The sequence below is a fragment of the Rhineura floridana genome, chromosome 9 (genome assembly GCF_030035675.1).
Source record: "Rhineura floridana isolate rRhiFlo1 chromosome 9, rRhiFlo1.hap2, whole genome shotgun sequence".
Taxonomy (NCBI): Eukaryota; Metazoa; Chordata; class Lepidosauria; order Squamata; family Rhineuridae; genus Rhineura; species Rhineura floridana.
Window position 1 is genome coordinate 122,566,571 of NC_084488.1, and position 27,716 is coordinate 122,594,286.

Consider the following 27,716-nt stretch of genomic DNA (forward strand, 5'->3'; position numbering starts at 1 on the left):
TGATTTTTAAAATGGTTTATTGTGTTCATGGCTGGGTTTGAATGCCTTCTAGAAACAACCAATAAATACAACACACTTACTAGCCTCCTTAACCGTCAAGCACTATGCCAGCAATGGAGAGATCCGGGGGAGGGGGGGGGCTTAGGTGTCAAAGCTGAAGAACAAGGAGAAACCCAGGAAGGGAGAAAAGTCTGGCACCAGGTAGGATACCCGGATCTGAATGTTGGAAGGGTACCTGGCCTTGGATTTCATGGGGCTTCCTCCCATTTCACACAACTGGTCACAGAGCAGCTAACGCTCAAAGCGCTTCTCCCCTGAAAGCATCAAAGGTGGTTTGAACCCTCCAAATGCGGAAAGCAGGCTGAGGAGTGCTAAGTGACGGGGTCCAGGGGCCATCTTTTGTGGGAGAGGGCCTCCCTGTTTCTCACACTGCTGTCAAAGCCTGGGATTTAGTGGTTATGGGGCCGCCCTCGCCCTCTGCCACGGCCTGGAGGAGGGGCGTCCACTGTGGAGCGGGGGTTCTTGATGGTTTCGTCAACGGACACGATGAGGCACGCCGCCTCAGACGCTGCTGTCAAGGCGTTGATGCGCACAACGGCTGGCTCCCATACACAAGCCACAAAGTTGTCAGCGATATCTTCGTTGTTCACGTCCACACCGAACCACTTCCCACCCTGAGGGGCAAACAGAACAGGCACATGACAGCATGGAAAAACCACTCCTGAGTTCACCCGTCACTAACCTGGCGCCCTCCAGCTGTTTTTCAACTCCATCTCTGCTATCTTTTTGGCACCTTTTGAAGACTTTCCTCTTCCAACAAGCCTTTTAAGTTGAAACCTATCCCAGTCTGCGTCTGTGTTAGAATTGCTTGTTAATATGTGTTTTTTTAATAATGTTTTTAACCCTTTTTAAAAAGATGTTTTTAAAGCTTTTTTTAAAAAAAATGTTTTTAACGTTTTGTTTTAATGTATTTTAAGGTCTGTTTTTATGATGATTTAAAGTGTTTTTTGCATTTGTTTGCCGCCCTGGGCTCCTGCTGGGAGGAAGGGCGAGACATAAATCAAATAATAAATAAATAAAACTCCCATCATAGCACAGCTGGCAAAGGCTGTCTTAATAGCTCAACTGCCTGAACCATGATATGAACGACTATTTAAGAAATGATGCCTGAGTTTCTCCCCCCCCCCCTTGCAAAGCTGCAAGCAGGGACTCTTGTCTTAATTTTCTGTTTGGGAACCTATTTTGGCTGAAAAGCCGGGTACAAATGCTCTAAATAAACAACTAATAAAACCAGGCTTCGGCGCGAAAGCTGAACTGAGGCACTGTCACGCTCCGTCTACTTCTCTTTTGAGTGTTAGAGACTGATCTACCTGCATGCATATATATATGCACACACACAAGCATGTGCATATGCTTATATACACACACACAGAGACCTACAAAGGCCTTGTGAAAACTCCCAGGCACTATTCACTGCTCAGAAGAGAAACAGAACAGTTCCTATCAATACAGAGGGGAACAGCAGAACCACAAGGCTAGCTGTGATGAAGATGCAACACGATACAGCTGGCCCACGGCTGAGAAGTTATGCAAGTGGAGGCGGCCGCTCTGCAAAACCTGTAGAATGGACCGCCACACCTTCGCCAAAGTAGCTCACCTGGGCATGCTTGGCTCGGAGTTTGTTGAGTATGTTGGTGGCATCAAAGCCAGCGTTGTCACAGAGCTGGCGTGGAATAATCTCCAGGGCTTTGGCATATGCCCCGATCAGCAACTGCTGCTTGCCCGGAATGGTCCTGGAATAGTCTCGGAGGTACTTGGAAACCTCCATCTCTATAGCTCCACCACCAGCCACTACAGAGTCATTCTGGAAAACATAAATAACCAGGAAAAAGGTCACTTCTCTTGAAAAAGACAGTTATTGCAACAGGTCTAATTTATGCCATTCACAAGGAAGCCACTGGCTGTTTGCCCAGCACAGAGCTGGCTGACATCATTTAGAGAAGAATGACTGCATGTCTCTCAAGTTCACACAAACGAATGCTATCCACCAGCCGGCTGGCAAGGAGAAAGGCACAGCTGTTGAATAATCCAAACCTAAAGGATCCTGAAATCCATGCAGAGAACAAAAAATACAGAATTGGCACATTTAAAGTAGAAGCGGACTATTTCCTTATTTTTGTAGCACCTAATAAAATAAAAATCTGTGTAGGGCTCTGGTGTACAGAGCCCCACAAAGCTTGGGACCAGGATACCTGAAAGACCGTCTTACCCCTTATATACCCAATCACTGTGCTCTGCAGGTGAGGGCCTCCTGCAGATACCATCTTATCAGGAGGTCTGTTCCGCACAACATAGGAAGTAGACCTTTAGTTTGGTGGCACCGACGGAATTCCTTTTCCTTAAATATTAGACTGGCACCACCTCTTATCTTTCCAGCGCCTATTGAAGACCTTCCTCTTTCAACAAGCCTTTTGAGACCTTATCCCAGTCTGCGTCTATGCTGAAACTGCTTTTTAAGATGTTTTAAAAGCTGTTTTATTTTAATACTTTTTAAAATATTTTTTGTTTTTAAGATGTTTTAAAGTACTTTTAGGGCCTTTGTTTGCCACCCTAGGCTCCTATTGGGAGGAAGCGAGGGATATAAATTTGATAAATAAAATAAAATATCTAAGCTATTTACATAAAAATAAGAACACGGTAACAACATTCAGTAAGATTTCCTAAAAACTAGGCAAACTTATGCAGAATGGGAAAGCCTTTAAGCAGTGATCAGGAGGACCATATAGACCTGTGGTCAGGAAACCACAAAGCTGATTAATATTAAATTTCTATCCTGCCCTTCCTCCCAGGAGCCCAGGGCAGCAAACAAGTGGCAAAACACTAAAAACATCTTTTTTAATCTTTAAAAACATCTTAAAAAGTAATTCCAATACAGACAGAGACTGGGATTAAGGTCTCTACTTAAAGGGCTTGTTGAAAGAGGAAGGTCTTCAGCAAGGACAGAAAAGATAACCGAGATGGCGCCTGTTGTAATATTTAAGATGCATTAATGCCATTACTTTTTAGGGTATGGAGTATAGCCAGATATGCATATATACAATTTAAACACAGAAAGCAGCATCCCAGAAAGTTGAGCTTCTTGTACTTTAGGCATTCTCTGGACCAAAGATATCAGGCTGAGCCAAAATGAACACGATAAAAAAACACTTGACTCAAAGTTAAGGTGTCTCTGTTGGCACAAGCGCCTCTATTATTATTAAATTTATATCCAGCCTGTCCTCCGAGAAGGAGCCCAGGGCAACCAACAAAAGCACTAAAAGCACTCTAAAACATCTTAAACAAAAGACTTTAAAACATATTAAAACATCTTTAAAAACGTATTAAAATGAAACACCTTAACATCTTTTTTTTAGAAAAAGCTTTACAAACGTCTTCATTCCAACACAAACACACTGGGATAAAATTTCTACTTTAAAAAATGGAAATGGACTGCCTTCAAGCTGATTCCGAGTTATGGGCGACCCTATGAATAGGGTTTTCATGATAAGTGGTATTCAGAGGCAGCAACTGGCCCAAGGTCACCCTGTGAGTGTCAAGGCTGTGTGGGGATTCGAACCCTGGTCTCCAAGGTCGTAGTCCAACACTCTAACCACTACGCCACACTGGCTCCCTTTCTACTTAAAAGGCTTGTTGAAAGAGGAAGGTCTTCAGCAGGCACTAAAAAGATCACACAGATGGTGCCTAACATTTAAGGGGAGGGAATTCCAAAGTATCGGTGCCAAAACACCAGGATTGATTTAATGTAAATCAAACTGATTTAAATCACTTCTTTGAAGGACTCAATTTTAATGATTTAAATCACAGCTTAACAGAGCATTCAAAACGCTGGGGAGCCGGAGGAAGGGGGGCTGGCGAAGGAGGAGCCAGCAGAAAGCTCCATGGCATCCAACTTACCCAGCCCGGCAGAAAGGGAAGTTAGACTGTGCCCTAAATCACTAGTGGGGAAGATTCTATATTAGTATAAGTACATTATTGTTTAATATAACCTTAATACATATTCAGAGACCTATGTTACATTAGAAGGTAGGTACACACTGCACAATTATACCGAATTGTTTTCAGATTAATTTTCATCAAAAATGGGATAATAATTTGGTCATTTTAGTACGAAAGCAGAATGAAGTTGTGAAGTCATTCAGGAGATGAACCAGCTCCAACTGTTCAATTAATCGTGATATTTTTGTCATGATGTGCCAGAATCACCACTACCAAACAGGCTTTTAAATTATACTAATAAAATTGTTTATTCTTCTGGTTAGTTTTCTTCAACGAACAACAACATTAACAAAACAGGCACATGGGTTTTTGAATGGTTAACTATTTCAGTTTTTAGATAAATGTAAAGTTCTTTAAAAAAATAAAGTTTAGACAATTTCAACATGAGAAACTTGAAATATTGGGCGGTACTGTTAACTCAGTCAACTTCTTCACCCTTGTCTTCTTTGTTCATTGTGCGGAAAAGAAATACGAGATTCCCTGCTTTTTTGTAATTTAGAATGAATTAGTCCAAAAGAAGAAAAAATTCTCTCTACATCTGCAGAAGAGACCGCTGCTGCTAAGAGCTGGATTACCACTTCAGTGGCCTCCTGCTTGTTCAGATCTACTCCATCTCCCCAAATTCTCTATTCATTCACCTTCTCTATCATTGCACTTAGAGAGAGGCAAAGCCAAGAGAGATTAATTTCTACCATCTGCAGAATAGGACTGATCGGGTTATCCCCCATCTCCATAAACTGCTGTCAACATATTCACAGACTATAATTAGAAGTTATATAATTAGTATTCATGATGATATTTTGACCTAGGCTCTTTTTACTGTTTTAAGAAAACTTTAAAATCTTATTTAAATTTAAAAAATCATTGATTTTTATCAACCTTGCACAACACTGAAGGTCAGCCTCTTACGTTGTGCGGAACAGACCTCATGATAAGATGGTATCTGCAGGAGACCCTCACCTGCAAAGCGCAGTGATCAACTGGGTATATAAGGGGCAAGATAGTCTTTCAGGTATCCTGGTCCCAAACTATATAGGGCTTTGTACACCAAAACCAGAATCTTGAACTTGGCCCGGTAGATAACGGGCAGTCAGTGCAGTTCTTTTAGCAGTAGGGTAACATGTTGACAATACCCTGCCCCAATGAGCAGTTGCGCCACCACATTTTGCACCAGCTGCAGCTTCCGGACCAACCTCAAGGGCAGCCCCACATAGAGAGCATTACAGTAATCCAGCCTGGAGGTTACCAGTGCATGGACAACAGTGGTCAGGTTATCCCGGTCTCATATTTGCAAATACTCTCAACCCTCTCAACTACCTTTCCTAAAAAGGGGATATTTGCAACCGGGCAATAGTTGTCACAAACCAATGGGTTCGGGATGGGGGTTTTCAGGAGCGGCTGGACCACTGCCTCTTTCAGGACAGCAGAGACCACTTGCTGTCGCAAAGCCACGTTTACCACACCCTGGATCCACTTGGTCCTACCCCCTCGGTAAGGTTTAAATTGCAAAAGAAGGGCAAGGGTCAAGAAGACATGTTGCTTGCTGACTTCCCGGAAGGAGTGCTGGCTGGTAGTTGTCTCTGAGTGAGCTCTATCTCAGAGGAAGCTTATTTCAGTTAAAAGCCAGTCAAGAGGAATTTTTGACTGGCGTAAATGTTCTCCAAGATAAAAGGGGAACCGAAGAGATTATCCACGGAACTTCGTCGAGCTGTAGATTGCTAGATTTGATCAGGAATCCCCCTGAGATAAGAAGGCATATCTAGCTGCGGAAGACGGAGTCTGGATTTCTAACAAGCTGTGCTGAAAGTAAGTGAGACGTTTTTTCTTTCTCTTTTAAAAACGTTTTTAACGAGCTAGCCTCCCTCTGTCTAAATCTTATCAATTGACTTAAATTACTATCGTAAAAGAGACTTGTTTACGAATCAGCAACTCAGAAACTTGGGTGAGTCACACTTTTTTCGCTTTATATAAAGTTAAGGAAGAAGGGAGCAATTCAAAGAACCTGTTTTATTTTTTTTATGACAAAAAGCTGGCTTAAATCTGGAATTACAAAGATTAAAACGGATAAGAGGCAACTTATTAGATAAGATGATTTGATTATTTGAAGGAAATATATCTGAGACTTTTTTTTATTCCTTTTTATTTTGGATTATTATTATTTTTTTGAACGAATCTGCTGTTCGTGTATGTTACTAACTGCTGGATGCTGAGAACGGGATTTGTTTTACATTCCTGAATGTGCTGGAGATAAGAACCGTGTTGGTTAAGATCATATTAACAGGCCTGGAATATTAACTCTTTTGTTGCTGGGAGAAAAAAAGAAACAGTTTGCCTCTAAGTTTGGGAACATTGGCCAATAATAGAAAAGGGTTTTTTTTGTTTTTTTCCAAGAATGACAGCCAGGAAAGCAGCCAAAGTGTTAGAGCGAAGAGGTTCAACTGATACACAGGAAGGGATAGACATGTTCCAGAAAATTATGGAGAGGTTTAATGATTTTAAACAAGAGATGAAACAAGAGATGAAACAGGACAGACAACAATTTAAAGATGAATTTCGCAATATGAAAAAGGATTTTAAAGATTTACAAGATCATATCAAAACAGAAGTGGGTGAGATTAAAAATAACATTGGGCAATTAACACAGGATGTAAAAAATGTTAAAGATAAGGTGCAAACCTTAGAGAATAGAATAGATATTACAAATGTGGAATTGGAAAAAAATTTGGACTATATTGCTGTTATGGAACTTAGAAATAAAGAACATTGCTTGAGATTCCGTGCAATTCCTGAGGAAACAGGTGAAGATATCAGAGAGAAAATTGTTAATGCCTTGGTAAAATCCTTGGATTGGAACGAAGATCGGATGGAATTTGAAATAGATAGTTTATAGAATTAATTCCAGATATGCAACAATGAAAAAAATCCCAAGAGACGTGCTTGTTTATTTTCTAAAAAAAAGAAGGACCAGAGATATGGTTTTGCAACATCATTTTAACAATGTCTTCAAAATTGACGGTAAAGAAATACAGGTGATGAAGGAAATTCCTATTAGACTTCTACATAAGAGAAAAGAATATGCTTTCTTCACAGAAAAACTTAAACAATGTAAAATTCAATTTAGATGGGATGTTCCAGAGGGAGTGATTCTTACATTTAGACAACAGAAGTATCGATTAAATACTGTTCAAAAAGCAAGGGATTTCTTGAGAAAAGCTTCAAAAGACATGGAAGAAGATAAACTCAAAGACATGGACATAATTGCTGGGAAACAAAGTCAACAGAAACAGGTAGAGGAAGAAAAGGATGATGATGAATCAAAGGGAGCAACAGGTATGCATTTTTCTAAAATACATGCTTAAAAATGGATTACAAATATCTAACTTGGAATATAAATGGAGTTAATTCGTCGCAGAAGAGAAGGAAAGTATTTCATTATTTGAAAAAATTAAAATTGGATATAATTTGTTTACAAGAAACTCACATTAAGAAGAAAGATTTTAAATATTTAATCTGTAAAAATTTGGGTGAAGAATTTATTTCGGCAGGATCCAAAAAAAAAAAATGGTGTGGTTCTTTATGTTAATTCACAATTGTCTCCTAAATTGATATTATTGGATGATAGTGGCAGATTTGTGGGAGTTGAAATCACCATACAGGGTACAAAAATCTTGATAGTGGGCATTTATGCTCCCAATGAAGATAAAACAAGGTTTTATACTGGACTTATGGAAAAATTATCAGAGTTTGCATATGATCATTGGTGTGTCATGGGTGATTGGAATGGGGTAATTTCACCAAAAATGGATAGACTATCTGAGAAAAATATTAAAGAGACACAGGGCAAACTGCCGAAGATCTGCTTCGAATTGATGGAAAATTTAGAATTGGTGGATGCTTGGAGATATATAAATGACAATGCAAAGGAATTTACTTACTTTTCAGAAAGACATAAAACATTTTCGAGGATTGATATGATTTGGATGTCTAAAAACTTAGTGAAAGACACTTCCAAGATGGATGTATTACCAAAAACTTTTTCGGATCACAATCCAGTGATATTGACTTTAAAAAAAAAAAATCTTGGATTTAGATGGAGACTAAATGAATCTTTATTACAGAATGATAAAATAGTGCAGGAATGTAAGAAGAAATTAAAAGAGTTTTTTGAACACAATTTACATAAAGGAACAGATGAAAATATTGTTTGGGATACAAGTAAAGCATTTATGAGGGGATATTTTATCAAATGTAATTCTGAATTAAAAAAGAAGAAACAACAGAAAATGCAATTAATTTTGGAAGAAATAAAACAAAAAGAGGACGAACTGAAAAAGAATCCAACTAAAGCTTCTACTGTAAATCAAATTAAAATGTTACAGAAACAAGTGTCAATGTTGACAGTTAGAGAAATTGAAAGGAAATTACACTTTGCTAAACAAAGGACTTTTGAATTTGCAAATAAACCGGGGAAATTGCTAGCATATAAATTAAGAAAAGAACGACAAAAAAATCTTATTTTAAAGATACAAGAAGGAGATGAGATGTTGACAGACAATGTAAAAATCCAAAGGGTTTTCCATCAATATTATTCAACTTTGTACAAGTGTCAGGAAATTCCCTCTGAAAAAATAGAAGAGTATATATCTAAACAGAATTTGCCTAAAATTACAGATTTTCAGAGACAAGCTATTAATGGTCCTATTATGTCAAGAGAAATATCTGAGGCTATAAGTAAAATTAAATTAGGAAAGGCGCCAGGACCGGATGGACTATCAGCAATGTATTACAAATGCTTGGAGGAGGAACTTTTATTACCTTTACAGTATACAATGAATTCTATTTTACAAGAGAGGAAGATACCGGATAGTTGGAAAAATGCCAATATAACATTAATACCTAAAGAGGAGCAGGATCTAACCAAAACAAAAAATTATCGGCCAATATCTTTATTGAATAATGACTACAAAATTTTTACAATGATTTTGGCTGAAACAATGAAAATAATATTGCAACAATTTATTCAGGAAGATCAAGCGGGGTTTTTACCTAAAAGACAACTACGTGATAACGTCAGGAATGTTTTGAATGTGTTGGAATATCTAGAACAACGAAATGACATACAAGCAGCTTTGATTTTCTTAGATGCTGAGAAAGCATTTGATAATTTGAATTGGAAATTTATGTTTAAGGTTCTAGAGCAAATGGACTTTGGAGATAATTTTATAAAATGGATCAGATCGATTTATACATCACAGAAGGCACAGATAATTGTCAATGGGGATTTAACGGACTCATGTGAAATACAAAAGGGTACAAGACAGGGATGTCCATTGTCCCCTCTTTTATTTATTCTGGTTCTAGAAGTGCTGCTTAGAGACATAAGGCAAGACAAAAGGATTTCGGGAATAAAGATAAAAAAAGAGGAATATAAATTGAGAGCATTTCCTGATGATTTGATAATCGTATTAGAAAACCCTTTGGAAGGAATTAATATATAGATGGACAAATTAAAAGAATTTGGACCGTTAGCAGGATTTAAGATCAACAATCAAAAAACAAAGATGTTGGTGAAAAATTTAACTTTAAGGGAACAGAAAGAGTTAATGGACAAGACAGATTTTACAATAGAGAAAAAGTTGAAATATTTAGGTATCATTATGACAAATAAAAATTCAAAGTTGTTTCATAATAATTATGAAAAATTATGGACAGAGATTAAGAAAGATTTGTTAAGATGGGATAAATTACAGTTGTCATTAACGGGTAGAATATCTGTAATAAAAATGAATGTATTGCCGAGAATGATGTTTCTATTTCAAGCAATACCTGTCATATCCTCTGATTTACCTTTTAAACAATGGCAAAAAGATATTTCTAAATTTGTTTGGCAGGGGAAAAAACGAAGAGTTAAATTTAAATTATTACAAGACGCCAAAGAAAGAGGAGGACTCGGATTACCAAATTTGAGACTTTATTTTGCTGCCTGCTGTCTAGTCTGGATAAAGGAATGGATTTTATTGAGGAATAAAAGACTATTGGATTTGGAGGGCCATAACCTGAAGTGGAGATGGCATGGATATCTATGGTATGACAAAGTAAAAGTAAATGTAGACTTTAATAATCATTTTATAAGACGTCCTCTGTTGAAAATATGGAATAGATATAAACCAAGGTTTTATTCGAAAATACCATTATGTGTCTCAAGTCAAGAAGCGTTTTACAGAAGAGAAATGGCTGGAAAAGAGAAATGGTTAACTTATCAAGAACTATTAGAAAATGTACATGGAGAATATATAATGAAAGAGAGAGAACAACTATTAAAGGAAGGATATAGTTCTCAATGGTTTGCCTATTTACAATTGTTAGAAAGATACAAAATGGATAAGAAAATGTATGGGTTTGAAATAAATAAATCTGATTTTGAAATAGGTTTGTGTACAAATGATGAATGTATAATTGCAAAAATGTGTAAATTTTTATTGAAAATGGACATGGAAGAAGAACAAGTAAAAGAGTGTATGGTTAAGTGGGCAAAAAATGTTGGTTATAATTTACAAATGGATCAATGCGAAAATATGTGGAGAAAAGGTTTGAAATTTACATTGTTATAATCTTAAAGAAAATTTTTATAAAATGATGTATCGTTGGTATATGACTCCAGAAAAGTTGTCAAAAATGTATAGTAATGTTTCTAATGTATGTTGGAAATGTAAACAACAAGAAGGATCTTTTTATCATATGTGGTGGTCGTGTAAACAGGCAAAATTATTTTGGGCACAGATAGGTAGGATGATGCAAAAAATCTTAAAGATAAATATTCAGTCAAAGCCAGAATTTTTTTTATTGGGTTTTATGGATAAACAAAAGGAAAAGAAATATGGAAGAATAATATTATATATGATCACGGCAGCAAGATTATTATATGCACAAAAGTGGAAAATGGAATCGATACCAACAATGGAAGAATGGCTATTGAAATTAATGGACTTAGTTGAGATGGACAAATTGACATGCCTTCTTAGAGAAAAAACATTTCTTAAGGAATGGAAGCCTCTTTTGGACTTTTTGTTGAAAGAAAAAAATGAAATGATGATAATGGGATTTGACGATTCATCAAGATAGACTATGGAAAAAAAGTGAATTTCGTATGTTTTAGGGGACAGGTTTGATATATATTATATACTTATAGCTGATCTGTAACAAATCGGAAGTCAAGTTCTTTTTTTTATTTTTGTTGTATTGTTTTTGTTGTATTTGTTTTATAAAAATCTGAATAATAAAAATTATTATATAAAAAAAAGAAGACATGTTGCTGGCCACACTGTCGCAAGCACCTTGTCCACATCATCAGGACGCATCAATTGAAACTGATCCCAAGAAGTTGCGGCAGACGCTGCACTGGACACCTCAGTGGGGACTACAGTAGATGTGGATGGGGCATCCGAGGCGAGCAACTTTACCCTCAAAGTGCCTTTCAAACAATTCATAGTGGGCCTCCGAAAGGTCTAAACCTCCATTTCCTGTATCACCAAATATGCCACCAAACAAGATCAGCCTCACAAGACCTTCTCTCGGTCCCACCGGCGAAGACAGCTAGGCTGGTGCGGACCAGGGAGAGGGCTTTTTCGATCGTGGCCCCCACCCTCTGGAACTTACTTCCCTTTGACCTTCGGCATGCCCCCTCCCTGTTGACTTTTCGCCGAGCCTTAAAGACCTGGCTCTTCAGGCAGGCCTATGGGATCTCTGGGGTGGGTTAGGTTTTATACTGTGTTAGTGTAGGATGGTTTGTTAGATGATATGTTATGATATTAATACTGTTATGGTTATGTATATGTTGAGACTGTATTTTATATTGTACATCGCCCAGAGTGTCCGTTAAGTCGGACAGATGGGCGTCTGATAAATAAAATTTTATTATTATTATTAATAGACCCCTGATAATATGAAAAAGCTCCGCTGGACGGCTACTTGAGGATGTGATGCAGGCAGAGAAGTGGGACTTCTTCACCACCCTCACCACCACACAATAGACAGCTATGTTTTACTTGTGCCTGATCAGCGTCACAGCATGACTTTCGCCACTTGCGCTCTAGCCATTGTCCACCCTATTCCACTGCCCTTAATTCATTAGCATACAACACCCAAGAGCCAGTTGATATATTACCTGGTACCAAACGGAGGTTCGCTATCGAGTGGACACAGGAGAAAGCTGCAATCGAGTCTCCTTCACATACTGTGCCTGCAGGATTTTACCTTTTTTCCAGCAAGTGCTAAAGTCATGCATAGAGCAAGCCCAGGACGGAGCAACGGACTGACTATACCACTCGTTAAATGAGATGTGGAGAGGACAGGCTGCAGTCCTCCTAGGCTCCAGTTCAACATCCTCTGGCATGCAACTAATAGGAACGGTGGCTACTTTTGTGATGCTAGTACCCAGAAGGCAGCCACTCTCATTGAAAGGCTCTTCTGTTGTTTAATCTCCCTCATCCCACCTTGCTTCACTGAACAACAGACCAAGGTGCAGCAAGGTGATCTCTCTACTTTCATCTGAAGAGAGCCTCATTTTAATTCTGCTGCTGGTCCTCCTAGTCCCATTCAGGACTCTGCACCTCACATAAGCAAAATCCTTGGGAGTTGTTGGTTTTCAAGGAAACATGTTTCTAGCCCTCATGGTAGGGATGCATTAGAATGGCTGTTTGCAAAGGTTCGGAGATGAGTTGGGATTTCAGGATGTCCAACACAACAGCTTCCCACCTCCTCTCATCTGTATACCTTCCTCCTGCCACAAGAATGCTGCCGTTTTGAAACCCAATTCTCCTATCAGTAAAAATCCCAGAATTCTACAATAGCTTTTACCATGAAGACAAGCTATCCAAAGGCTCCACATGCCAAATATGGGCTAAGTACAACCAGCAGAATTCTGGAACAACCAGGAAAACAAAGAACCTGATGAAGCAGAGCCCGCTGGCCATATTTGGCCTCTCAGGCCTCCCCATTTGCCCGCCAGGCTGTTTTCCCCAAATCATGCCCACCTGCCCCCCCACCTGGTGTCGTACGCGACGTCTGGTGTGGGGCAGGTAAAGATGTGGCCAAGTGAGCTGCTTGTGGAGCTGAATCCTGCAGAAAGCAAGACTGAACTCCCTGCGGACCAGCTGATGCAGAGGGAGCTCAACCCTGCCTGGTCACTATCTCTCCCCTGCAGGCCAATTTGTGAGAGGTGGGTAGGACCACCCACCTGTCAATCAAGTGATGTCATGGCAACATCAGATGATTGACAGGCAGGTGATCCCACCCACCTCTCACAAGTTGGCCTGCGCAGTGGGGGGAGGGGACACAAAGGAGCTGGCCAACCGGGCCAGCCAAAAAGGTTCTGATGAAGCATGAAGGAGCTTTTCTGATTTTCTAGCCTGGTACCCTCAAGCTGTGGCACATCTCAACTGGGAAAGCAGAGGGGAGACAGAAGCCTCTCTGCCTGACCACAGTTCATCATTGTAAGAGGCAGCCAGGCCAAAGTCTACTGGCCCCCTCCCAAGTTAGCCCAGCAGCTGGACCCGCACCTTGATTGCTCTCCTGACAATCATGATGGCATCATGGAGGGAACGCTCCGTCTCTTCCATGAACTGCTCAGCCCCTCCACGCAGGATTATTGTGCAGGTCCTGGCCTTCGGGCACCCGGTGAAGAAGTTATACCTGCCAAAGGGAGAGGAAGACATGACTTACAAATGAGGGATGCAGCATTGCCGGACCTTGCAGAGGTGCCCTCGGAGGACAGGGAAGGGTCACTACCTTCACCAAGTCCTCTAGACAAACTATAAATTAATAGCACATATTTGCATCCCTGAATGTAACCCATGCTTTATTTTCCTGTTAAAGCGTGCTATGCAAGCAATGTGAAGGATGGAAGAATTTAAATGGTTTCTTTTAGGAGAATGAAAGAGACAGGATGGCAATTTAAGTGGATACCAAATTCTGCACTGACATATAATTCCTGACTAAAATCAGAGAATGCACCAATTGCTGTAAACTGACCGGGGCTTCCGTGAAGAGCAAAGTTACAACAGACTGACAGGTTACAAGATTTAGACATTAAATCTGGGTTATAGTAATTAGCAGAACGCACACAACTTTTGCAAGAGCTGTGGCTCAAGTCTACTCTGAAGCCTCGTCCTAGATCTGTATGGCCTGGCACTGAGAGCGAAGGGTGCTCTGAACATGCTCAGGAGCAGTATTGCCATGCACTTCCGGACTGGCCTTCAGAATTCATAACCCTTGGAGGCCTAGGAGTTCCAACTACACAAGTCAGGCCAAATAGCACACAGAAGACATTTGAACTTGTGGGGGAGGGCAAGGAGAGAGATTCCAATTTTTGGAAGCGGGGCCGTGGCTACCTGATGACCATCTGGGGCAAGCAGGGCAACTCCAAAGCTTGTCCTGTCCCTCTGCCGTCCCAGCCAGGCTGACTTTACCTGTCCCCTCCAATCTGTGCCTCTTCGAAGAGCGCGCAACGCCCAAGGACATCATCCGCCAGGGCATTTACGCTGGTCTGGATGGATCCGCCGCAGGCCTAGATCATGTGCAAGAGAGCAATATTTTATATAGCATCAAGCAAGCCAGACCAACTAGATTTACTTTTTTCTAACATTAATAAAGTTGTTTTTATTGTTAATTATATTTATTTAGTATTTATTTCCTTGCAAAGCACCCCAAAGCACAATTAAAACCAATGATATTAAACAAACACATTAAAAACAACACAACCACCTAAAAAGAGATCAGATCAAGACAAGTCTTGCAAGACCTACCACATTGAAAGAGGCCACTGATACCTGAAAGCCCTTCAGATTATGTGCCCAACGCCTGGGTAAGAGGGAAGGCGCCTAAAACTAGATAATGATGGCGCCAGGCACACCTCCCGGGGGACTGCAGTCCACAAGCCGTGAGCCCCCACTGAAAAGGCCTGCTCTTGTGTCACTTATTTACATATTTAAGTATCACTTCAAAATAGCCTTGTGCCTGGGAAGTTCATCCCCTATCAATATTTACCCTTCAAAGTAGTAGTTTTGCAAAACCCTTTAACAGAATGAGAGGGGCCCTCCTCTTTTAGACATGTTCCTGGGATGGTTGTGGAAGGATTGAGAAACGGTGTGGGTTTTTAGAGCAATCCTTGATTGGCTAGGACCAGCCGTGCGATTACAGAAAGAGCTGCTGTCACTTCAATGGGCTTTAACTTGCCCTTCATGACATGACCGTGTACTTTAACCCAACTGACTGCAGAACACTGTGGCATCATTACATCCAGGATGTGATCCCCAATTTGCTAAGATCACTCAAGGAGGAATGAAACAAATGGCAGGGGGAGGTAATGAAGCCTGAAAGAAATGGCAGGAGAGGGAAAAGGCAGGAGTTGCAGACAGCCACACAAGAAAAAGGTAGAACTGATGGGACGGAAGATGCACATGTGCACCTGACAATTACTTGAGAAAAGTGACAGTGGAAAATGCTCAGAGCAGAGCCATAAACAGACATTTTGCGGCTCTGTGCAGCTGCACCTAACATCAAAGAACTGAGCTCAGCAACAAACGACACTGCAAGGGATCCAGAGGCGCCGCCCTCAATCCTACATTGCTTCACCAATTTCTTTAACAACGCTGATGCTCAAGGCAACATCTTAGGTGGCTCATATTGGCAGTCCAGCCCTGAGCACCTGGCTAATCGTGTAAAGACGTAACAGGAATCCTCACCATCATGGTCCTCTTGAGATCTTCTTCAGGGACTCGACCAGCACAGAACAAGTCCCTGTCAGCAAAGTACTGAGTAGCCACATCACCAATGGCAAGCTTGGAGAGGACAACTTTGGCCCCTGACTTGTGGATTTTATCGAGCTTGTCATATAAGATGTTCCACTCAGCGTCCACAATGGCCTGGTAATCCTGCAAAGGGAGATTTGAACAAGAAGCTATCAGTGTGTGTGTTTTTAGCCAAAGATCCAAAATGTTTTGATTAAAAAAAAAACAGGCTAGGGGTTGTCATTTTCCTAGAACCGTCCCCAGCACACAACTGATACAGTAAGCCACATGGAAACAGGCTCATGCACACCGACCAAACACCTCACAAGAGCATAGGTGCCATCCCACAACTGGCTTCAGAAACTCCCCATCACAGAGGCTGCACTTATTAGCTGCTGCAAGGTGGGTGCCCAAATTCACTCCCCTTCTTCTATTGCTCTTGCTCCTCAACACCTCGTTTTTACTGTATTTTTAATGGTTTTTATTAGATGGTTCTTATTTGCTGTAAACTGCTTTGGTGTTTTTTGAAATGAAATAGGAGTATACAAGTATGTTTCTATATATCAAAATAAAAATGTAATAGTCATGCTGCAGTTCACAGCACCACAGACAGGTGGCATTGCAAACTACAGGCGGGCCCCGCTTATACGGCAGATTCCGTTCCGGACTGCCGCCAGCAAGCGGAACCCATTGAAAATAATGGTGCACGATGAAAAAAACTGCCATAAAAGCAGAACAAGCGCCTTAAAGAGGGGACTTTCCGGAATTGAAAGCTGCCGCATTAGCGCAACGCCAAAAGGCAAAACGCCGTAAATGGGGCCCGCCTGTATAGCGCGAATGCTTCCCCTCCCCCCCTGAATGCCACCTGCAGCACCTGCCTCTGTAAGCAGGTACCTAGAGGGCCAGTAACATTTGTCCAGTGGAGACGTGGTGTGGGGCTGTGGCAGCAGCCTGGGTGGAAGGCCTAGGTGTGTTCAGCAGCAGCATTGTCCAGGGCAGCAGCAAAAGGAACAGGTGAGGCAAGCAGGTTGGTGAGGGGAGTGAGAGTGTTGGCGAGCAGAGCCAGCAGGGGGCTAGACCTCCCTAGTACAAATAAATAAGTAAACAATATTGCCTTATTTGATGGCTGTCAGCATATGAGAAAGGAGAGGAGGGGAAGAAGAGAGAAAATCCAGGACTGTAGGAACAACCCTGCAGCCTTCTGTTGTGCTCATGGCCTCTTGCACTGAGGTGCTTAACTTATCAAGAGGGACATACAGGTGATAAAGCAACTTGAGCCCAAAGTACCTTAAGGACCATCTGACTCCCTATGTTCCATGTTGATCACCAAGACCTTCTGATGGGGCACGTTTGGTGGTTCCCCACAGCCCTGAGGTTCAGCTGGCCTCCACCAAGGAGAGAGCCTTTAGCATGGCAGGCCCTGCCCTGTGGAGCTCCCCACCAACAGCGGTTGGGCAGGAACCATCCCTTCTTCCTTTCAGGCATCTCTTGAAAACTGAACTTTTAACGTGATTTTTTTCTCCCAAGCAATACAGTATTATTAATGCTCTTATCACTGTTTTTAATGAAGTTCTTAATGTTTTTAATTACATCTTTGTACGCGTTAGCTGCTTTGATGCATTCTATGAAAAGTGCAGCCTAGGAACACTTTAATAAAGCGAGTTTTTACCATCAAGTGGTAGACCAAGTGGCACGTGACAATCAAAGATGATGATACTCCAAGACCCAAAAGGACATCCTTCTTGTTAAAAGGAGTTACACTTTCATTTGCCAAGTGCTTTCCAGTGGCTCTCAGCCCTTACCTGCACACTGTGGACCCTGACTTCAGCATTGTCCTTCTCCGCCTTAAGCTCCAACTCGATGTTGAGCAGAGCAATCTTAGGAGACTGGTACTTCTTCGGCTGCATCTCAAATCCGGCATAAGAGAAGGTTTTCTTGAAGGCCACCCCTGCAACCAGTTGGGAATCCTAAAGGAAAGGACAGGCCATTTCAGTTGGGTTTTGGTAGAGCTACAAGGATCTTCACACTAACCCAAGGAGGGGGAACCCATGGCCCTCCAGACGTTGCTGGAGCAAATTTCCCATCATTCCTGACCATGCACCATGCTGGCAGGGGCTGATGGGAGCTGGAGTCCAGCGACGTCTGGAGACTCCTGTCCCTCATTCCTGTTAATCAAGTTGCAGAGTCCAGCGCTCAGCCAGCAAATCAATAGCACCGCTTAGCTGCCTCCCTCTATACTTTTGACCAACAATAAATTATGGGACCAGGTGACTGATTAAGAATGAAACGGAGGTTATCATAATTTGGACACATAATGAGAAGACATGATTCAATAGGAGAGACCATAATGCTGGGAAAAACAGAAGGGAGTAGAAAAAGAGGAAGGCCAAACAAGAGATGCATTGATTCCATCAAGGAAGCCACAGACCTGAACTTACAAGATCTGAACAGGGTGGTTTACAACAAATGCTATTGGAGGCCGCTGATTCATAGGGTCGCTGTAAGTCGTAGTCTACTTGAAGGCACATAACAACAAAAACCTACGGAGTTGAATCCACACCGCCTTAGCATTGTGTGGTACTCTTCAGGCTACTGCAATTTTGTCATAGTGAATCCTGTACAGCATGCTGGAAAGATTAAAACCTGATAAAGCCATTAAGTCAAAGATGAAATGGTGAGATCTAAACATATTAATTTAAAAAACAGTAATAATTGGTATTGTTATGAACAGTGACATTTTGTTTATACAGTTCAAAGGCTGTGATAACTAAGTGCAACAGAGCCATATATTTATTATGGCCCCATAAATGATAAAAATCATGCCCCCATTAGTGAAGTGTTGAAACTGTTTGTTGTCTCTTTAAGGGGAATGGTTTGGATGTAACACATAGAGAGGCCTAAAGGGGTATCTTTTTATGTAACCCCTATTGAATATTATGAGCAGTGAAAGCAACTAGTTTTCCCGCCTCTTTTCTCTCTTAATCCCTTCCATTTCCTCAGTTTGTAGAAGCAGACTTTAGTGTTGTTGTAAGCCAAGTGTGACAATTAATAAATATAATCAAAGTTAAAGAAGTCAAGTTTGCAAGAAACATTTTTCCTGTTGAGAAGACCTTAGCTGTTGCAACCTGAAGGACGGACCCTGGGTTGTATCCAGCAAAATCAGGAATGTGGCCCTGCAGATGTTGCTAAACTACAAACACCCATCAGCCCCAGCTAGCATGGCTGATGGCCAGAGATGATCAGTACTGTAGTTCAGCAAAACCTGGAGGGCCAAAGGTTCACCTGAGCTAAGCTGTACTCAGAGTAGACTTATTCATGGACCAGTTAGTTGTCAATTACGTTGAGTAGGACCAACATGACTACAGCGCCCCCTACGGACAGACATGCTGTGTAGCAAGATGGGCCTCCCAAGAGGGTCAGAGTGGGTGCCTTCATGCTGAGGGGGTGCCTGCGTTATGCAGAGACAGCAGGGGCCAAGGGCTCCACATGCTGCCGATTCCTGGTATCAAAGTCACACAGAAGCAGCAGCACTGAGCCTGCTCCAGAAGGGAGTTTGGCTGCAGGCCTAAAGGAGGAGGAAGGTGTTGATGAGCATCCCCCATCAGCACTGTGAGAAGGAACACTGCACAGCAGAGGCAGCTCTGGAAAAGTGTCCCCAGTTTGCAGGTCTATACTTGTAACGCTGTGTTTACCTGGCACTTTTACAGCCAACTCTTACCTGTGTTTGCTTGTGTGAGGGGTGGTACTGTTATTGTTTTCACAGTTTGAACTGTGACGCTGAAGGGTCAGATTACAGCCCTCCACACCATTATTCCCTTAGAATTGGGCAACAAGTCAGATGGAGAGAGATGGAGGCCACAGACTTTACCTCCAGGGCTCCTCCTTGCACCTTCTTGATTCCAATCATTTTGATCTGCAGGAGCTCATCCAGCATCATCACAGCATCCACCACCATCTTGGCAAAGAACTCCTTCTGCTGGGAAATCAGCTTTGAGCTCAAGGCTGTGCTTGCACATTTCTCCAGCAGGCTCCGCAGCTCGCTACAAGGACGGAAGGAAGGAAAAGCCATTTTTGTTTGCTTACTTTCAAAGTACTCTGGTGCATGAGCCATCTTAGAGGCTAAAGGAGCATCTCTATGGCAGCAGGCAGACCAAGACACAGACCATACGCCTAGGATGAATCTCATAAGGCAATGAAAATGGATGCTACACTTAGCTAAGGGGTTCTCATGACTGCACAGACAATGGATCACTTTCAACTTTTGCACAGGGGGCAGGGGATGAAAAGAACTGCTTTCCTCCTTAGTGCCCCTTTCCTTCCTTTTAAAAACTGCTAAGAACACAACCATGTTCCACTCAACACCACCCTTGATGAAAGACATTTGTTGTTTAAAAGGTCAGTTACACAGAAAAGCTGTTGATTAAGAGTTCCATCATGTGAAAATTAATTGGCATTTGCCTAAAGATTTAACTGCAACACCAAACCACGTATCATGCTTTGTAATGCTGGTCCATCAGGAACCCTATTTAGGCATTATCTGTCAATCACGTGGCGGGAGAGAAAAGGACTGCAACCACTGGACCCACCCTCTCAGTTCCACCTCCTGCCATCCATGTATGGGGGGCAGGGGGAGAGATCTGAAAAGGGGAGCCTGCTCAATGCATACAGGCTCCTGCAATTTAATCTGGATTCTAATTTACAAGGACTAATTTTCAGCCACTAGAAAGAGGGCCGGCCCTGCTGGTTTCAGCCTGCATGCACAGAACAGGTTCCCCTCCTCAACACCTGGATTGCAGGAAGGGGCAGAGCTGTCAGGAAGGCGACAGTGGGGTCAGCAGGCACAGCCCCACCCTCTCCACAGACGCGATAAAGATCATACAGAGGATAACACACAAACAGGGCTGATGACAGCCCACCATTAAAGCTTAGATTATGAATGCCTTTCTTAATTTGCAAAAAAAGTGAAAAATGATTAAACAGCTAAATGGTTAAACACTTTTCATCTGCTGTCCTTCCTTGTAGGAGAAACAAGATATTCCCTCTCTATGCAGCCACAGAAACTATAGAATGCTCTTCCTGCCTGCGACTTGCAACCCTCAGTCATATTTGGATCAAGGTTGTATGAGAAATAGAACATGAACAGAGCTATCCAGACATACATATTCGAAGATTAGACAACAAAACTTTTGCATAGGCTTTCCAAATGGCAACATGAACAAGCTGGTGGGCAACCGTATCTTGAACTGAGCAAGGGACTGAGGGGCCAATGCTGGCTCTACTCATCACCTAAGCCCCATATAAGCCAAAACACAAGCAAAGGGCCATTCAACCCCACTTTCCTCACATGTGAGCACCAACCCTTCCTTTTTGGATAGCAACTGCTTACTGCCATCAGTCTGTGGCTTCACTGGCACCCTTTGGAGAACAAGCTTAGATACAGAAAGGGAGGAGTCTGACAGAGTCTCTGCATTTCAGAACCACTTGCATGCATTTATGTCAATAAAAATATGCACTCAACTGAGTGAACAGGGAAGGGAGGTTGTGGATTTAGCCCTCCTGTTTGGGGCACAGAAGAGAATGGGAAACTTACTCTTGGTCCGTCTTCTTGATTGTAACAGCAATCTTCTTGATCTTATTTACTGCCTGCCAAAAGAAGGCAAGAACCAGAATTAATGCTTTGTGCTCAACCCCTGCCACACCAACACTGTGATAATACAGCTGTCACATGCCATTATCTAGCTTGACAGGGTCACCCTCCCGTGGGACGCCCTCCTGTGCCAGCCTCGCCAAAATGAACAGAAGCGTAATGCCCTGTTGCCAGTCTGAATTCTGCATTTCTACGGCTTCCGGTTATATCATACTTGCAAGCAGAAGGTGCCAAGGCAAAAGAGGTACAATGGTCTGCCTCAAAGGTTTTTATTCTATTCCACACCCCGTGAAAACAAGATTTGCATAACAGACCCTAGGCACGATTTCTGGCTTGGTATGTGCCTGATTAACTCCACAACAGATGAACGTCTTATAACGCTCCTGGAGAAGCAAGAGTTACTCTCAACCAAAAGCACAGACTGCCCAGTAGCGACTAGGATTGCTGATACGAACTGTTTGCATTTGAGTGAGTATGGTCCTAATTCCCCAAGTCAGGCCTGAGTAGCAGCCATTCATAAATCTCCTCCTGTTCCTTCATTCCCCAGACACAAACGAGCTTCTACGAGTGAAGGCAGCGAGCTGTTTCAGAGCGTGCAGCCAGATTCCCTTACCAGCTGGGTTGCGGTGCGGAAAGCACGGATGATGATCTGGGGGTGCAGCCCTTCTTCCACATAGGGTTTGATTTGCTTTAGGAATTCGGCAGCTAGGAGGGTAACAGAAGTGGTGCCATCACCGACCTGCAAAAAAAATAAAAAAAAATAAATAAAAATGTACACTTGAAAGCCAGAATTTTTCCTAAGCAGCTCACAAAGCAGCAGCAAGCGCTCCCTCCCTGGCCCCCTCCTCCTCAAACAGTAATCTGACCTATCTCCTTCCTCCTGCTCTCTCTCATTAGACAGCCCCATCCAAAGCAACAAGCACTCCAAATCCAACATCTGGGAAGGAACTCTTAGATCACCCTTTGAAGGAGCAGATCTCTAGGTTACTCTCACTGGAGATTGCTTAGGGCAATTGTTCCCTGAATTGCCAACCAGGAGCCCATCTTCCCAATCGCAACCGGAAGGCCCTCCACTCCATTCAGCAGTCACTGGTGATGCCAAGGTATATTGCATCTCACTATCTTGCTCTCCATCTGCCTCCCCTGCCCCCAACTCTAATGGACATGGGAGAGTCTCTCTGTACACTTACTGGAGTCCAATGGCGCCTTGCTAGAAGTACTTTGGATCCCAGCTACAGGCTACAAAAAGCTTAGAAGGCCTGAGCAGGATATCCTGGTGCTGCCACCTACTCTTCTCCCTCATCATCTGAGAACTATCACGTGTCCCGTACCCACCTCTGCATCCTGGGATTTGGCAATGTCTACAAGCGTCTTTGCAGCAGGGTGTACGACATCGAGAAGCTTCAGGATGGTGGCACCATCATTAGAAATGGTTGCTTTGCCTGCAACAATTCAGCAAGTCAATCAGGAGTCAGAAGCCAAAGTTAAGGGGGGGGATGGAGCGCTGCTGGATCAGGCCAAGAGGATCCCACCTAGCCCTGCACTGTTTCCAACCATGGCCAGCCAGAAACCTAGCAGGGTTCCTGGAGCCAACAACCGAGATGCCACTATATTCCTCCCATTTCCACAGTGGGCACGCTAGAACGCAGAAGACGGCAGATTCCCAAGACTTTGTAACAAGCCTCCAAAGAAGGCTTGGGAAGGACTTCTCCACCAGCTTAGATCCCAACTACAAAAAGCCAATCCAAATTAAAATGTGAGCTGCTCAGAGCGACATCTGGCAAACCTTGCAGGAAGAAATCCAGCTCCTGAGGGAGAACCACAACAAATCCTGCTATCCTAAGCAGGCCCTCAGATAGTAGCCTAGGTTGGTCTTAGAGACCCGTCTCCCGTAGGCAGAGGATGGTAGGGAAAATGGGGGATTTACAGCTCAATGGCAGCCAGTTACACTAGTACGTTTGGACTCACCTAAGTTACTGTGACATCTGACTACTGAAAAGGATCTAGAAATACAGCGGTGCCTCTGAGGCCCACCCACCCTTTTCTGTAGCACCCCAACCTAAACTTCCTGATATAAAGTAATGCAGGGGCTGCCAACCTTTTTAGGCCATGAGTACATTTCGATATCTGAGTGAGTGCTGTGGGTGCTACCCCCTCTGGTCCCTTCTCTCCCTCACATTTCCTCTTCCCAGGACATGCACATACTTCACTTTTCCAAGGGATGTTGGTAGAAGTCGGATCCGGGCTACGTAATTTGAGCTTTCAAAAGCAAGAACTAAAAGAGGAAGTGTGGGAGAGTGTCACTCTTCCAACTTCCTCCTCCCTTGGAAAGTGCATACAGGTGAATGTTACTCTTCCTACTTCAGCTCTATGTACTTTTCAGACAGTGGGGAGGTCACCACACTCACCACCTCATGAGTAAGGGCGCGGGGACAGAAGCATTGCAAGCACCAGGGAAGATCTCATGGGTGCCAGGGTGGCCACGGGCCGACCTCCTAGGTAATAGATTCAAGAGAATTAATACCTTCAGGCTCTTCACATTAAGGAAATTAGGTAAGAAATATAAAAAGGGGAAGTTTCCAAACTGCCTTACTGTTTGTGCTCTTCGCTATGAAGGATTACTCTTTCACATAGCTACCCTTGCTTGGTATTCTATTTTCAGGTGAATAATGCCACAGGGGTCTCCTGATTTAGCAAAGACTTCAAAATGAACTGTTGTGCAATGTCCAGCCACAAACACTAACTAGGGCTTACTATTGCACCCAACCACCTGCCATTTCTTGTCCTGAATTTGGATGGCAAGACTGACCCCCAAAGGATGCAAAACCTGTGCCTGATTAAGATGGGTTGGGAACAACTGGAGAAGAATGACTGTAAACAGAAACTATAAATGACTGTAAACAGAAAATTGGGCAACGGGGAGGAGGAGGAAGATGTCCAGGGCTCCTTATACCTACTCCGAGAACCGGAGGGGATTCAAAGCCCTCATTGCCACCCAGTACACCGGTGCCAAGATTAAGATCCTCTCCACTCCACCACAGTTTTACTTTGGGCAGACCAACAAGACCCTGGAGTTCCTGAGGAAATTTACAGCCGGGGAGCCCCTCCGCGGCTGTGCTCTTTGGGCCGTTGGCCCTGCTTCCCGCTCTTCCCTGTCTCTGCCCAAGCTTGTCAAGTTGGAGCTGAGGCGGAGCAGTCGTTGGAGAGTGAGGGAGAGTGCGCGAGAGTGCGCAGCGGGAGCAGGAGCCGGGGCCCAGCAGTAGCGCTTTTAGTGGCAGCAAGAGCCGCACCGCCAGTGCCACCAGTAGCGCCGCCAACACCAGCAGGCCCACAGAGACTCCTCCCTGCACAGCATGCCGCTTCCTCATCCCAGTCCCGCAGCTGCCTTGGCTCGGCCTCAAGCACACAGGCGGGCCAGTGGTGGCGGAGGCTGCCACACCATCTCTGTGAAGGAGAAGGAGGCGACAGCAACAGCAGCAGGTCTGTTTCTTCAGGAGCCTTGCCTGCGTGTTCCTTCAGGACTAATTAACTTTTGCCTTCCTGAGCCGCTTCAAGGAGCGAGTTAGCTACCGGGAAGAGCCTACTGTAGGCACCAAGCCGCCTTCCGTCATGGGACTCAAGGCAGCGTATGTGAGGTTTCTTTGCAGATATCCATCCAGGCCTGACATACCCAGACCTGCTTAGTTCCAGCTAGGTAGTGGCTCATGGACTTATGTGCTTTTAGACGGTACCTTGGGGCCAATTTTAGCGCTGCAAGTGTTAAGTTGGAAATGTAGATTGTGATGGTTATTGTTATTTAACTCTTGTAAATTGTGTTTTGTAAGTCGTATTGCTTTATTGTTTTATTGATGTATTCTTATATTGTATTTTGATATTTGTGTCTTCTGTAAGCCACCTTGAGGGCCTTGGGCCGAAAGGTGGGGAATGAATGAATGAATAAATGAATAAATAAATATAATAATATACACGGAGCGACTCTAGTTCACATGCAGGTTAACCAAGCACCAGGCTCACCTCTGTCGTCAACAATGAGCTTGTCCATGCCCCGAGGGCCAAGTGTGGTCCGAATGGCCTCTGCAATGACTTGGCAGGCATTGATGTTACTCACAAGCTGGGGGATCCCCTGGGAAGTGTCTGTGCCTTCCTTCAGCAGAATAACAGGTGTGGGCTACAAGCAAAGCAAGGCGTTAGGACAAAAGACCCTCCAAAGACAAGAGGCCAACAATTGCATCACACAAAAGGCGGTTCTGAACATCACAACGTTCTTTGCTCTAGAAAATTCAGCACCGTTTAGAAGGGCTTTCCGTACGTGAAGGCAGGAAAACACTGAATCGGAGAGCAGATTCAACCTTTGAACACTTCACAGCTGTATTTGTTGGGCTCCACAAATCTCCCAAAACAATCCACCTATAAGACCACCCCCAGCTGCTGGCCAAGATGGCATGTCACCAAAGAACATTCATAGACATTCCAACTGCTCAACTGCACCCTGCGAGAGAGAAACAAAAGATCACTTTGTATGGGGGACGGGAGGAAATCTCCCCTGTCCCATGTCATACCCGTGAACTGGGGCTGCAATCCTATACACATGAACCTACGAGCAAGCCCCATCGAAACTGCCTTCTAAATAAAAGTGCAACAGAATTGCAATAGAGCGCCTGGCAACGGCGCTATGAAAATGCAGGGACTGCAGAGCAGGCACACACTCAATGCAACATTTATGGGGCAACTATACACTGGGGGTGAGAGCTAAAAAGAGAATAGAAGGGCCATTTTTAAACCCGTTTGGGAAAGCAAAGGGAGCACTCTCTCCCCCCTCCCCATGCAGAGGTACAGCGTAAGCTGAAAAGAGAGTATTGGCCAAGCCAGCCAGGGGGAACCTGTGGCCCTCCATCAACCCAGGCAACACGGCCAACAGTCAGAGGAGGGTCCCCACGCCAGACCAAGCAGCTCTCAAGGGAAGAAAGCAGGGTGAGCTCCGAGTGACAGGACAAGACTACAACTCCCAGAGTGCCCCCTGCTGGCTACTCCCTGCAGTAAGAGGAGCTGGCTCCCAAACTGCTTGGCGGTACTGGTAGTCCCAGGGACACTCCAACACCGACACCCAGTAGAGTAGTGGCAAATTCAGAAGTGCAGAATCCCATCAGGGTAGCCACAGTCCCGCCCTCTTCTAAAGCGATACAACCTACTAAGGCTATAGAATAATCTGCCCAGGCTGGAACGTTGCTTTCTGCTTCTCTGTCCCTGTGACCATTGGACTGGCCTTTCTCACTGTCAGATATTGTTTGAATGACTGAATTCAACGTCTACACGTTTATCTCCTACTGCCACCAAACAGCCTGTTGATGTAGATGGGATACTGTTGTCAACTTGTCAGGATTCACTCTTCTGAAATTACAGAATTCTCACTTTCTGCAACTTGGCTTTTTGAAGTAGAAACTATCAGGAACTCCTTTCACCCTGATTGGCTACAATTAGCAGGAAAGGCCAAGGAAGCAAGTTAGAAGACTCTTCTCACTGGCTAACCTGCTCCTCTTTCATGCTGATTGGCTCACAGGACGCTGGAGGCATAAGGACCCTGCTGGGACCTGGCTCCCCCCCCCCACCAAAAAAAAGTAAAGGTTCGAAGACTCCCGAGACCCTGGACCACTAGACTTCTGCCATCCGCCCCGCCCTGCCCTCGCCTCGGGCCTACAAATCCTGCGGGACAGCGCCTAACTCCCATCGCGGGCCCCGGCCATACCACCCCATTCTCGCAGGGGAGACTTTTCTAAGGGCAGAAGGGCCACGGACGAGGAAAGCGAGCCCATCCTCGGGGCGGATGGCGGCGGATGAGAGACGCTGCCCGCGATCCATTCATTCACTCACCATCATCTTGGCGGCGGCCCTGCTGCTAACGGTCCCTCCCCACAATGCACCACGCGCGCCCAGAACCTTCCCGGCACCCGGGTGGGCGGGACCAGGCCTATAGGAAGAGCTTTGAGGGGGGGAAAGGTCGTTGCTGTTGTCGTAGAGATAAGTAACCAAGCGAAGGCTACCTCTGCGGTCTGATTCGGAAACTTCCGGGTTCATATGAAGGGATTTGTTTATTTAATCCTCACCCGGGACGGAAGTGGAAAACTGCCTATAGTAAATATTGGAGAAAGCTGCGGTTTTAGGTGCATAACGGCAAAAGACAGGAAATCATGCTTTTTTCTAACTCAGGACTTTTGTGTGTGTTTTTTTGT

The 27,716-nt window shown here is 43.7% G+C and overlaps 1 protein-coding gene across 2 annotated transcripts; it reads right to left on the bottom strand.

Annotated features, from left to right (window-relative positions):
• CCT7 (chaperonin containing TCP1 subunit 7) lies at window positions 1-27,495 on the bottom strand. Of its 2 annotated transcripts, XM_061583582.1 has the most exons (12): window positions 27,358-27,495; window positions 25,504-25,657; window positions 22,825-22,931; window positions 22,103-22,228; window positions 21,433-21,485; window positions 19,711-19,882; window positions 17,645-17,809; window positions 15,798-15,986; window positions 14,523-14,620; window positions 13,614-13,746; window positions 1,658-1,864; window positions 1-674 (listed from the first exon to the last, which is right to left on the bottom strand). In XM_061583582.1, exons 1-12 carry the CDS (start codon window positions 27,361-27,363, stop codon window positions 450-452), a joined length of 1,635 nt encoding a protein of 544 aa, XP_061439566.1. In that variant the 5' UTR covers window positions 27,364-27,495; the 3' UTR covers window positions 1-449. The 2 variants fall into 2 exon arrangements, with proteins under 2 accessions (XP_061439566.1, XP_061439567.1); XM_061583583.1 differs by lacking the exons at window positions 21,433-21,485; window positions 22,825-22,931; window positions 25,504-25,657; window positions 27,358-27,495 and having other exon boundaries at window positions 22,103-22,164.
• Between the last annotated feature and the right edge of the window lie 221 nt (window positions 27,496-27,716).